General features: G+C 38.5%; 1 protein-coding gene across 4 annotated transcripts in view; it reads right to left on the minus strand.

Moving 5' to 3' along the window:
• RASA2 (RAS p21 protein activator 2) overlaps positions 1-13948 on the minus strand; it is a 119791-nt gene that overhangs the window by 91593 nt on the left and 14250 nt on the right. For 3 of the 4 annotated variants that reach the window (XM_055086243.1, XM_024131875.3, XM_024131874.3), the window contains exon 2: positions 3342-3459. In XM_055086243.1, the coding sequence (XP_054942218.1) occupies positions 3342-3459 (118 nt within the window). Of the gene's footprint in view, positions 1-3341; positions 3460-6250; positions 6777-13948 lie in introns of those variants that run through there. The other variant, XM_007107001.4, reaches the window with a different exon arrangement.

Below are 13948 nucleotides of genomic sequence, written 5' to 3' on the forward strand. Positions count from 1 at the left end.
CTTCTCCTGTGCTTGTTGCCCATTTGTATATCTTATTTTAGGAACTATCTGAGTTTCCTCCACATATTTTAAAAGGTTTGTCTGTCTTCTTATTGGGTTTTTGGTCTGTCTGTTTGTGTTTTAATAAACTCTGGATGCAAGTCCTTTGTCAGAATATTTTCTCCTAGAAATGAAATTGCCATTTCATTTTCTTGACAGTGTCAAAGAGCAGAAGGCTCTGATTTTGATAAAGTCCAGTTGATCAGTTTTCCTCTTTTATGATTGGTGCTTTTGGCATCCTAAGTAAAGAAATCTTTGTCTACCCCAAAGTTGCTAAGAGTTTCTCCTACAAAACAGCTTATTTTTCTAAGTTCTTTTTTTTTTTTTTTTTTTGTGGTACGCGGGCCTCCCTCTGCTGCGGCCTCTCCCGTTGCGGAGCACAGGCTCCGGACGCGCAGGCGCAGCGGCCATGGCTCACGGGCCCAGCCGCTCCGCGGCACGTGGGATCCTCCCAGACCGGGGCGCGAACCCGGTTCCCCTGCATCGGCAGGCGGACGCGCAACCACTGCGCCACCAGGGAAGCCCCTCTAAGTTCATTTTAAGAATGCTCTTTTGATATTTAAATTCTCCTATGAATACATGAATTTCTGAAATTCTAGTTAACATCTTTTGTCAAGAGTACCTCTTTCCTGAGAATGTTTAAAGAACAAAAGGTACTTTTAAAATGTCACCATAAAATGCAATCTCTTCAGGATGTCACAACTTAAAGAGAAGCTAAAATGCAAAGTAAATGACTCTTAAAGAAGTCATTTCTGACCCTGTCCAGAAAACAGCTGACTTAGCTTTTTAGTTGTTACAATACCTGGTCAACTTTTGCCAGTATATTTTTCACTTCAAATGTAACCAAAATAAACTTAAAAGGTGATCTGTCAAAATAGTCTTTCTAATTAGTCTCAATATAGCAATCAACACGAAAACAACTATTAGGCAAAGACAGGTTTAGGTATTTTTCTCCTTTGCATCATTTTATATACAATTGAGAATTTCCTTTATATATTACACATCCACACTCAAATATTATTTTTGAAACACATTCTAAAGCCAAATAAGAACAAGAGGAGAATTATTCACTAAGTCATCTGTATCACTGTACCATCACAATCTCAACAATCTAATCCCCACATCTGGGCGCCCACATCTTTATTTTATAAATAAATTAATTAATCAATCCATTTGAAAAAAAGTTTTCAACAACGTTGGTTAGAAGCAATAACTAGACATATAGTTTTTATAAAGCACTGCTCTACTGTTATCACTGACCTATAATCCTGCATATCACTCCTAAGGAAATTCCTGGTGGGGGGAAGAAAAGCACTAGGTACAAAAAGTGTTGCTACTCAATTTGTTTGTAGACCACCTGCTTCTTAAAAGGGTTTGAGGTAGAGATTTAGGAGCTATGGATTCCATATGTGACTCCTACTTACCTGCCATAAAAAATTCTACATCCAGACCACATATAAAAACTATAATATTCAGAACCCATAAAAGATCTAAATGATATCTACTGACTTTTGACTTAACAGCTTATCACAGCATTCACAAGGGTAGAAAACACTGAAATGAAAGCAAGGTGAGCAAGGGTTTATACTACAAATTCTTTCACCCTATTCCACAAGAAAGAATGCTAGGAGGCACCTAGACTCCAAGAAACATGTAGTCTAATTATATTGAAATGACCTAAGGTCACCATTGCTAGCCTTAAAATATCTTCCAAGTTGCTATGCATCTAGCATAATAATTTAAGATGGATAAAAATACTTGGTTTTATCATTTCCCCCACACAAATATCTGGAAAGGCAGGCAAGAGTTCTGGGAAAAAAGTAAGCTTATTTTAGTTACTCATTTACAAAGCTATATTACATACTAGAAACTACCACAAATATTCAATTTATTGAAAATTACTAGTTTTGTATATAACTGATTTTTGTGTGATATGGAATCAACATACATTAAATAACAAATTGAGATTTAAATAGTTTCAGGTCCCTATCCCAGTTTTGCTTCTAACTTCCTTTATTACATGCACAAATTATTCAGGCTTTTGGTGACTCAGTTTCATCATTTATATAAATAATAACAAATTCTAATACAACAGGGATAGGTGATTTACAACTAAAGATGTGAAGTATATTACTTCAAATCTCCTTGGGTTACTAAATATTTCATCCACCACACGTTCATTCCAACAACTCTTCATTCCGTTATTTTAACTCTTGTCTCTGAACAAGACTGCATCCTTCCAGTACAGCTCTGCACTAGAATTATATCCACAAACACTATTACAGGGAAGAGGTGGCACAGGGAGATCAGCTAGGTGGTTTGTGACCACCTAGAGGGGTGGGATAGGGAGGGTGGTAGGGAGGGAGATGCAAGAGGGAAGAGATATGGGAACATATGTATATGTATAACTGATTCACTTTGTTGTAAAGCAGAAACTAACACACCATTGTAAAGCAATTATACTCCAATAAAGAGGTTAAAAAAATCAATTTTATGAATTATAATTTACTATGATACTCTCGCAGTGCTATTACACTTCCAAAAAATGACAAATCTACCTAAGAGTTCATTCCCTTACAATGCCCTACTTAATTAAGTGATTTTATAAACATTAAGGGGTAACTTATTCTCAAGAGAAATAAAATAATGATGTACTTTGAGAAAAGTTCAAATGAGTGGGCAAAATTTAGCCTAGAGAAAAAACTGAGGTATATGGTAGTTGTTTTCAAAAACTTGAAAGAGTGTCACGTGAATGATGGATTAAACTTGTTCTCCAGAAATCCAAGGGACAGAATTAGGAATAATTAAGAGGAAGATACATTTTGAGGCAATGAAAAGCCACATGAAAGCAAGCACTGTGGTTATCTTGTTCTTGTGGATGTATGAATAAATAGCACCCAGCAAGTTCTTGGCATATGGTAGGTTCTCCTTTTGACAGACATTAATCAATTAAATGTAAGAGCTTTTCAAGAGTCAGAATAGTTCTAAAACCTAACAGGCTGCTTTTAGGAGACAGTGAACTCCTTGGTCACTGGAACATTATTAAGCAAATGCCATATGACTACTTGTCAAAAATAATTGTCGGGAGGAACTAAGCATAAGGCATTTAGTCCAGCTTAATGAACATTAAGGTTCCTTCAAACTCTGAGATTCTGTAACTCTAAAAATGAACTCAGAATCTAAAAGGAAAATAAAAGTTTCAGATGAAGAAAGTCTTCTTGATGATTACAGTCAGGTAAATGTGTAAAATGTTTTATTCAATATATATCATATAAATGATAATTTACCAATTTTTTACAAACCTTAAAGATTTTTCAACAACTTGGGTACGATAAACTTCTTCCTGGTCCAAATTTATGGTGCAGAAACAATCTCTCATTTTGTTGGGTCCAAGATATGGCAATAAATTTTTCGCTTCACCTGTTGGCACAAAAATTAAAACTGGTGTTAAATATCACCAGCTACCCCATGCTAAGCCTTATATGGGACACATTAAATCCAAAAGAACATATAAGATATAGCACAGAGAAAAAATTAGTGATTAAGAAAGATAATCAACTTGGTCTAAAGTAATCTGGTGAGACGGAAGGGAGGAGCTGTGTGTAAAGGGGCATGTGAGGTCATGTTATACCACCATATCCCTGATCCTAGAAAAGAGCAATGTCCCCACTTATGTCCTCATCCCATCCCACCAGCTTAAAGACATGTCTCCACAATTAATCCCGCTTTCCTGTACCATTAATTTTCCTCTCTACTGGATCATTCCTGTCAGCTCATAAACAAACTTTGATATTTCCCAATTTTAAAAAAAGCACAAAAAGAAAAAAAAATACTCCCTTGACTCCGTCTCCTCCCTCATGATATCATTCCATTTCTAAACTCCCTTTCACAGCAAAACTTCTCAAAAACAATCATCTCTAGCCACTGTCTCTAATTCCTCACCTTCCATTCATTCTTTGACCCTCTCCAATCAGCTTTTAACCCCACGACAACAGTAAAACTGCTCTATCTAGGGTCACCAATGCCTTCCACATTGCCAAACCCAATGGCATTTCTCTGTCCTCATCATACGTGATCTGACAGCACTGTTTATTTAATATAAGTGAATGCTAACATCCCTCCTTAAAACTCACTCTTTTCTTGGCTTCCACAACACAGTAGTTTTGGCTTTCCTCCTACCTCATACCTCTGCTGACTTCTTTCCCTCCTCACCTCTAAATGTTGCAATGCTTCAGGGCTCAGTTCTGGACCACCTTCTCTTCTTTCTCTATGCAAATTCCTTCAGTATATGATGTTCATGCTGATGCCTCCCAGATATGCATTTCCAGGCCTGATTTCTCCTCCTCAACATTAGATATGAATACTCAACTGCCTCCCTGGATATCCAGTAGGCTTCTCAAATTTAACAAGTCCCAGACAAACCATCTGATTTCCTCCCCTAAAACCCACTCTCCCCCTAGTCTAACACCATCTTCCTCTCTTTTTCTCACCATGCTCCCCAAACCTCCCACACCCATGTCCAGTCCATCAGTAAATCCAGCAGAACTCCAAAACAAATCCCAAATGCAACCACTTCTCCTTGCCTTCATTAGTATCACCCTACAATCCACTCTCTATCAAGGAGTATGATCTTTTAAACATATTTTTCAAGTCAATTACCCCCCTACTCCAATGCCATTCCATTTCACTTAGAATACAATTCCATTTTTAAATGACCATTTTCATGGTCTACACAGCCCTATGATCTGTCCTCTCCTCTCTGACCTCTTCTCTTCCCACTCTCCCCAGTGTTCACCTTCTTTCCATTCATCAACCATGTCAAGCTTGTTCATGCTTAGGGCCTCTGCCTGAAATGCTCTAACCCTACATCTTCATATGGCTGCCTCTTCCTATCATTCACATCTCAGCTCAAATGTCACTTCCTCAGAAACCTTTCCTGACTATTCTATCAAAAGTAAATAATCCTGCTACCATATTCTATGTCTCTGTTTTATTCAGAGCCTTTACAACTATCTGGAACTCTTAATTTTTACCTAAGTGTTTATTTCTGGTTCCCTCATTCAATGCCTGAGAACTTACTGAGCCCCAAGATCTAAAATAGTGACTGTTAAATACTGAGAAATATTTGCTGAATGAATATTAAAGAATCAAGTAAGTCTAGTTTCGAAGTTCTTGTGAGATGCTCATTGGCTAAAAGGACACACAAAACTGTGGGTGCTGAAATCAGACACCAGTGTACTAAATTAGGAGAGCAATGTAGTTGGCATAAGGGAAAGAACATTTCCCTGAGAATCATGAAAACAATGTTCCTGTATTACCTCTGCTACTAAGTAGACAAATGACTTCACACAAATCTCTGAAGAACAGTGTTCCTAACGAAAGTCTGGGCTAGATAAACTCAAGTCTCTTTCTGCTTACCAACTTTAAAACTAAAGGCCAGGGACTTCCCTGGTGGCCCAGTGGTTACGACTCCGTACTCCCAATGCAGGGGGCCCGGGTTAAATCCCGCATGCCGCAACTAAAGATCCCGCATGCTGCAACTAGAGAACCCACATGCCGCAACTAAGACTTGGCACAGCCACATAAATAAATAAATAAATATTTTTAAAATAATAAATAAATAAATAAAACTAAAGGCCATTTAAACCAATATCTTTTAAAGAAGTCTAGCAGAAACTTAAGAAGCACCTATGAAAAACTCAACAAACAAATGATTTTTTAAAATTAAAATTAGAAAAATCAGGGAACAGTCCCTCAGAGCTATCTGAGAGGCTGTCTCTCAGGCTTAAGTCCTGAGTAAGTCCACCGAATAAAACAGAATTCTCGAAAACTAAAAGTAGAATAAAATAAAATTAGAAAAATCAGTGGAAAGGCACCAGTAAGATACTCACTGTTATTAAGTTTGTCATTGAGAGATTAGGGGAAAGAAATCAAGTTACCACGTCACAGAATAAGCATCTCAAGTCAAAATAAAGGAATCTAATCTTTTAAATGACCCCCAACTTGCATAATATGGGTTGGCCTTTACAAATTCACATTTCCTAACAGGAAAAATAATATATATTTGAATTTGTATCCATCCATCTTCTCTTCCTCAAAAGACTACATGTCCCTCCCTATTATCTATAGCTCATCCATCTACCTGTGCTCTCTCTACCCCATTCTCTCCCTCTCAGTCCAGGACACTGCCGAGCAATTCTGTTTTCCTTACTTTCAACCTTCTCCTTTAGTCTCTCCTTCTTTGCCGTCTCCCCTCTGTGTAATCCAGAGGGTCTGGGTTGTTGTTTTTTTTTTTTTTTTAACTAAAAATCCACCTAGGTCACCATATGGGGCCTGGAATATAAACAAATTTGGAATTAAATCATAATAAACATGCTCCATATCTAATAAGGGAATCTTAAATACTAAATCACTGCCCTTGAACATGTTGCTATTTCATTCACACTAGTGCAATTTGAGAAAACTACACTATATAAATGTACACATATCCACCGCCCACCTTTCTAAGAGGGAGACAGTGGGGGGTTATTTTGTCTGCAGAATCCAATGAACTTGACATTATCAGATATTTACTCAGAATAATTAAAATTCAAGTTCTATGTAATATATAAAATGCACTCAACATCACTTCCTAGAAAAGCAGTTGTCATAATCTTTGAATATGTCACTAATGTTCAAAATAAACTACACTGAAAAGTAAATTCATCTAATCAATGCCAGATCACCAATCAATCATGCTAATATATGTTAATTAAGTCAGCTATCAAGACTTTAAACTGTAACTCCAAAATACAGTGGTAATTAACTGGCACTTTATAAAAAACATAAATCAAAATAATTAACCATCACTTTATTTTTAAAAATCAAAAGTGAAGTAACTAATGGTTAGAGAATTAACAAAAATAACGTTGTACTCAATATATCTGTAAGCAGAAAGATTAATTTTTTTTTTCTTTTTTTTTTTTCGGTACGCGGGCCTCTCACTGTTGTGGCCTCTCCCATTGCGGAGCACAGGCTCCGGACGCACGGGCTCAGCAGCCATGGCTCACGGGCCCAGCCGCTCCGCAGCATGTGGGATCTTCCCGGACTGGGGCACGAACCCGTGTCCCCTGCATCGGCAGGCGGACTCTCAACCACTGCGCCACCAGGGAAGCCCAGAAAGATTAATTTAATAGCACACACTTTATATTAAGCTACACAAAGAAGTGAGGAACTTTAGAAGATTATACCTGTCCTGTGTGTGATATTTTCATAGGGCCTCACTAGTTCTAGTTAATTATTGTATATAAATAAGCAAGTGCATTGGACAAAAACCAAACAAACAATAAACTACGGCTCCTTAAAAGGCAAGCTTCTGGAAAACTTATTCTATAATCTCTGCTTCAATCCTTCCCCTCCTACTCACAGCCTAAACCTACAATTTGGCTTCTGACCCTATTTCTTTACTAGAACTTTCAAGAACACTAATAATATTAAGTGCTAACAAATCAAGATTCTGTTCTTCTGGTCCCACCTTATTTAATCACACTTCAGTGTTTGATAACACTGACCTTTCCTCAGCTTAGGTAACCCATTCTAATTTTTTTTTTTGAACTCCCTCTTTCAGGCTTTTCATCCACTACCCACACTCTAAATGTCAGGTAACTCTGGACATCCAGACCACTAAATTCATCATATAGGTGGAGAACCAATTTCAGTCATTTTTTTTAATATGTCATTATAAAACAATTTAAAATATATACTAAAATACAAATACTTGCAAGCTTCTCAACATTATTTGATGGTATTATGTGCCATCTTTCTCAATTTATCTATAGCGCATTTGATGATGGCTAGCCTTCAAGAGAATCAGGGTCTATATCTGTGGCAGATATGGTGGGTGTGTTCATCATCTGTTACAATGTCCTTTGGTGTATGATTTCCTGTACTGCAGAGACCAGAAAGCTAAAAACTACATTTCCCAGCCTATTTTGTAGTTAGGGTTGTGGATGTGATTTAAATTCCGTTAATTAGATGCACTCGCTGGAAATTTGGAGGACAAAAGAGAAGGGAGGTTGCATTTATGTTGCTTCTACTAGCAAGTACTGTCATGGAGATGTCCAAGTTTCCCGCAGTAGCACTGGCTACAGTCCTTGTATCCAGTCACAGGTTTCATAGATATCAAGAAGAAGGGTACCAGGCATCCATTCTGTCACACAGGTTGTGGCCTGTGTGGCTTAGCTCTAGGGCCAGCAGCAGCAGGGGAATTCCCTGGCAGTCCAGTGGTTAGGACTCCATGCTTGCAGTGCAGGGGGGCACAGGTTCGATCCCTGGTCGGGGAACTAAGATCCCACAAGCTGCACGGTGTGGCCAAAAAATAATAATAACAATAATAATAATAATAAAACCTACTTCTAGAGCTAGCAGCAGTGACAACAGTTTACCGATGAAGATGGTTGCTTGTCATTGGCTGTTTCCTAATTGTGGAAGATTCCTGATCATGGTAGAGGTGGCAAGGTTCTAAGACGAGCAGCTAAAAGTTACAACTTGCTAATTTTGCAGGCACCTTTCTGATCCAAAATGAGGTAGTAAATCCCTTCGTGGCCCAGAAGCAATGTGGCTTTTGAATGTCATTCTTGAAAGTTGGACTAGAGTCTATTTCTTCAGTCTTTCTAACAATTCTGTAAGCCACTTAAAATCTTTTATTTAAAAAAAATCTTTTATTAAATCTCTTTCTGCTTACACTAGCTAGAGTTGATTCTGTAATCTAATCCTCACTAGCTTCTTTTCTCATCCTTTCTACCTTTTCTAACAAATTTGAAAGTCCCATCTCACATTACTGGTCATCAGAGTTTGGTTAAGTGTTTCAACTAGATGTGGCTATCTGGATCAAACACGGACTCAGAAATTATAAAGCAGTATCTCACTGACAACCACTTTTAGTGTTCCATTAGACAATGAGTTGAATAGCAGAGCACACTCAAAAGGTGAATGCTTCAACTTGGTAAATGGAAACAAATGGATCCTAACTCTCTGCATGGTTGTATCTGCCTTTGGAAAACATTTCTTCATTTCCTACTGCAGCATTTGGATATGGTTTTGAAAACATGCTCAATAATACAATATCATGTTTCCATGAATTTGGGAGTGCCAAATTCTCAACATCCAAACCATGTGCCCCATTTGAGTACCTCCATCTTACCCTTAAATTTACACATCCTATTTTGACTCTAAAGCAAAAAGATTAAAATGTGTTCAAGACAGTCAATATATTGCTAAATTATGACACTTGAGCCAGACAGCTGTAATAATGGAAATAGTATTTACTTGCATTTGAATGAAAGCAAAAAATGTTTTTAGCTTATTCTTGATTTTAAAAATTCTGTGCATGCCAGGGTACTTCAATATGCAAAGGTAGATACTTCTACAAAGACAGATGTATTATTGGCCCTACAGCAAATAGTATAGCTCTGACTACAACTGTTGCTATTTCCTTCAACAATGAATCAAAAGCAGGAGGTCTATTATTGACAAAACAACCGTTCCTCTATGAAGAAAGGAGGCTGGCCTTCAAGCACAACATCTTTTAACTCTGTAACAACACCATTTCTTGTTGAATTCATAACTGGTACTCTTTAAGAACTTTTCAGTCTACATGACTTACAACATAATCGTTAACCGAATTTTTTTTTAAAATCTTCTCTCCTAAAGCATGGATTTTTAGAGGTGAACCAATCCTCCACCGGGCATTTCTTCTCCCTCACAGATGTACTGCAAGTAGGCCAAGAACACCTTCACTCTACACATCACTGGTTTTGTCAACCATAAAATGAAAATAGCCGCCTGCCCATTCACGTGACAGTAATTGTTTCTCTGCATCATACATATCTTGCAACTTCATATACAGAGTATATAACAAAATGCTGTATTTAGCTTTGATCCCCTTCCTTCACACTGTTGCCAGTTACTTTTTTAATATATAAACATATATATCACTCCTTGCTCAAAAACCTTCAATGGCTCCTCCATATCTACCACTGCCCACCTTGCAGGATAAAACCTAAAATTCCTTCGTCTGGCATAAAAACCCTTCATAATCTGGCACCGTCTACTACTTAATCTTTACCCCCACAAGTTATGCTCCAGCAGTACTGTACTTTTAGTTCCTTGAAAACACTGTGTTCTCTCATGCCCCTGTACATTTTCAACACTATCTTCATTGCATGGGATGCTCTCACCTGATTTTTTTTCTCCCGAAAGCTCTGCTTAAGACCATCTTTGTAAAGTCTTCCTTCAACTCCTAGGTAGGCATGTCACCCTTTCCTCTATTCCCTACTGCATCTTATATGCACTTCTACTCTAAGGATCGTATTGTATTGCACTTGTATTTCATTCAACAAACATTTATTAAGTGCCTACAGCATGCCAGACACCTTTCTAAATGCTGGGAATATAACAATGAACAAAACTAGGTCTCTGCCCACATGGAACTTTTATACAATTGAGACAGTGGGAACAAGCATCATAAACTCTTAAACAAGTAAGTATATGATATTTATTGCCATGGAAGAAAATAAAGTAAGGTAAGACAGTTAGGGAGTGCCAGGCCCAGAGGGTAGAGAGGGAGGAGAGCAATGTTATTTTATACAGGGAATCAAGGAAGGCCTTTCTGTGAAGATATTTGAGGGGATACTTGAAGGAGGTCAATGAGGGAATGAGTCACGCAGATACCTGGGGAAAGAGATGGACTAGCAGAAACAATAAAATATGCAAAGGCCCTGAGACAGGATAGTTTGGCACACTGAAGGAATAGCAAGGAGGTTAGTGTGGCTGTAAAACAGTAAACAAAGTAGGAAGAGCGAGGAAACAGTAAGAGATGAGGTAGGACTGGGGAAGGAAACAGGTTAAATAGGGTCTTGTAGGTCAATGGAAAGTCTTAGGCTTTTCTGAATGAGATGGGAAGCTATTGAAGGATTATGGGCAGAAGAATAGCATGATATAACTTTTGTTCTAAAGAATCACTGCAGAAGGAAAAGGGTGGAAGCAGGAAACTAGATAGGAGGCTATTGTAATAATTTTGATTAGAGATAACTGAGACTAGGGGGGCAGTCCTGGCATGGAAAGAAGTGGTCAGCTGGGCACATATTTTGAAGATAGAGCCAACAGGATTTTTGATAGTTTGCATGTGGGTGTGAGAGGAAAAGGGGTCAAGGATCACTTCTTAAAGGGTTTCAGCCAGAGCAGCTGGATGAACAGAGATGCCACTTCCAGAGGAAAGAGTCTCTTGTTGGAAAAGAGGGATCAAGAGCTTGTATTGAGTATGTTAAGTCTGAGATGCCTATTAAATATCCAAGTGCAAATGCAAGTGGGCAAAGAAGTGCTGGCTAGAGATAAAATTTGAGAATCATTAGCAAGTACATAATATATCTCAAAGCTTAAGACTATACAGGATCACAAGGAAGGTAAATGTGGAGAAAAGAAAAGAGATTTGAAGACTGAGCCTCAGAGCGCTCCATCATTTTGCATTACTAGAGTTAAGAAGGAACCAGCAAAGGAGACTGCTGCATGTCTCTTTGCTGAATATAAACTTAAGGGACAGGACCAATGCTTAGCATCATGCTTAGCTTATAATAGATAATGAAATATCTACTGAATAAGTATAAGTATGTGTATGTTTACAACTTTAGCATGGGCAAAAAAAAGAGGTTCTAATACCACATCACGAATTATAAAATTGAATATAAACTTCTTTTTATAAGTTTGATGTAAGTTTATCCATGTCAACTGCTCCAACGTTTTAAAAAGAAAATGTCTCCTGTATACAGTTACCAAAAGCACTAAATTTCAGAATGTTTATAGTGTTAATACAGAGATATCATATTGAAAACTAACAAACCAGTCCAGAAATGCACACATTCAAACATTTACTGAGTGCCTACTCAGATGCCAGGGATACATTAATGAGAAGAACAGAGAAAACTGTGTCCTCATTGAACTAACACAGATGGACAGATAATAAATAAGATAAATAAATTAAAATGGCATGTTAGTATGAAGCAGGAATGGGCACCACAGGAAATGGCAGCGGGAGGGGAGCCAAGGAAGGCTCCACCTAGAAGGCAACTTCTGCATAAATACCTGAAGAAAGAGGGGAGACAAGTAACTATTTTATAGAAAATAGCTTTTAGTCATTGGCAAAAAGTAAACAATTTAAACCAAGAAGATAAACACCATTGGGAATCAAAACCAATAACCTAGATTAACAGAAATAGAAAGACAGCCAACTCTCTGTGAACAAGATCAATGATTCTGTGCAAAGGTCACAGGTCCAGAGCCTACCATATAAATTTTACCTAGGACTAGAATTCCAAATATCAGGGTATTGGGTAGAGATTTCAGTGTTACGCTTCTGGGCATGGATGTGAGTATGCATATATGTGTTTATGTGTATGTTTTGGGGGGACTGTGTGCGTGCATTTATATCTATAGGTTTGTATGCATGTTTCTGTGTGTCCTAGAGGGGAACACTACTGGGATAAGTAAGAAAAGAAGATAAACATTTATCACGCAGTTGCATGCTCCGAGACAGTGCTAAATATTTTCTCAAATACCTCATTTGGTTGGTACAACAACCTTGTGACATAAGCATTACTGTTCTCTTTTATAAACTAAAAAAAAAAATTCACAGTTACACAGCTGGCACAGTGAAATGACAGAAATCAAATTCCAAAGCATAGTCTTTCCATTCCTGTTAATGTCTTTCTGAACACAGCAGTGTTGAGAGGAACAGACAGCTATTCCTTTCTGAAACTATCCTAAGAGATCTTGTAGAATCTCCAATCTATTTCAAAGGATACCTTAAACACAGAAATAAAAGCCAATACAGACCCACCAGCGTGATTAACTCCCAAGAGAAACTGCAAAGGGCCAGGGTCCTGGACAAGATGATCCGAAGATAAAGATTATTTGGAGTGGGAGGAAAGCTAAATCATAATAATAGTTCACTATATTCATTTATCAAATAAATAATACATTACACACAGATTTTTTTAGGGACTTCATATATATTATTTCACTTAATCTTCACAGTAACTTCTTCCAAGTAATTTTTTTTAAATACAGAAACTGGGAATGGAGGGATAACATTCCAGGAGTAAGGCAGGCACAACGTGAACAAGTTCAGGAGGTGGAAACAGGAGGAGCACCTTCAAGGAAGCAGTGAATAGTACAAATTGGCTAAAGCGTAAAGAGAGATGAAAGGGTTATAAGAAAAGATGAGACTGTAAAGGAAAGGTGGCATGAAACAGAACCTGGAATGCCAAGCTAAGGAGTTTTAACTTTATATTCAGGAAGCAACAAGGGTCACTAAAAGTTTCTGTGTGATCAAAACTATGTTTCAGGGGCTTCCCTTGGGCGCAGTGGTTGAGAATCTGCCTGCCACGGCAGGCGACACAGGTTCGAGCCCTGGTCCGGGAAGATCCCACGTGCCGCGGAGCAACTGGGCCCGTGAGCCACAACTACTGAGCCTGTGCGTCTGGAGCCTGTGCTCCGCAACGAGAGGCAGCGATAGTGAGAGGCCCGCGCACCGCGATGAAGAGTGGCCCTTGCTTGACACAACTAGAGAAAGCCCTCGCACAGAAACGAAGACCCAACACAGACAAAAATAAATAAATAAATTAATTAATTAAAAAACAAACAAACAAAAAAAACTACGCTTCAGGAAAATTACTAACAGTTACCGGGCCTAAACTAAGGGTATAAAGGGGAGATGGGGGCTTCCCTGGTGGCGCAGTGGTTGAGAGCCCGCCTGCCGATGCAGGGGACGCGGGTTCGTGCCCTGGTCCGGGAGGATCCCACATGCCGCGGAGCGGCTGGGCCCGTGAGCCATGGCCGCTGAGCCTGCGCGTCCGGAGCCTGTGCTCCGCAACAG

The sequence above is a fragment of the Physeter macrocephalus genome, chromosome 1 (assembly GCF_002837175.3).
Source record: "Physeter macrocephalus isolate SW-GA chromosome 1, ASM283717v5, whole genome shotgun sequence".
NCBI classification, from domain to species: domain Eukaryota; kingdom Metazoa; phylum Chordata; class Mammalia; order Artiodactyla; family Physeteridae; genus Physeter; species Physeter macrocephalus.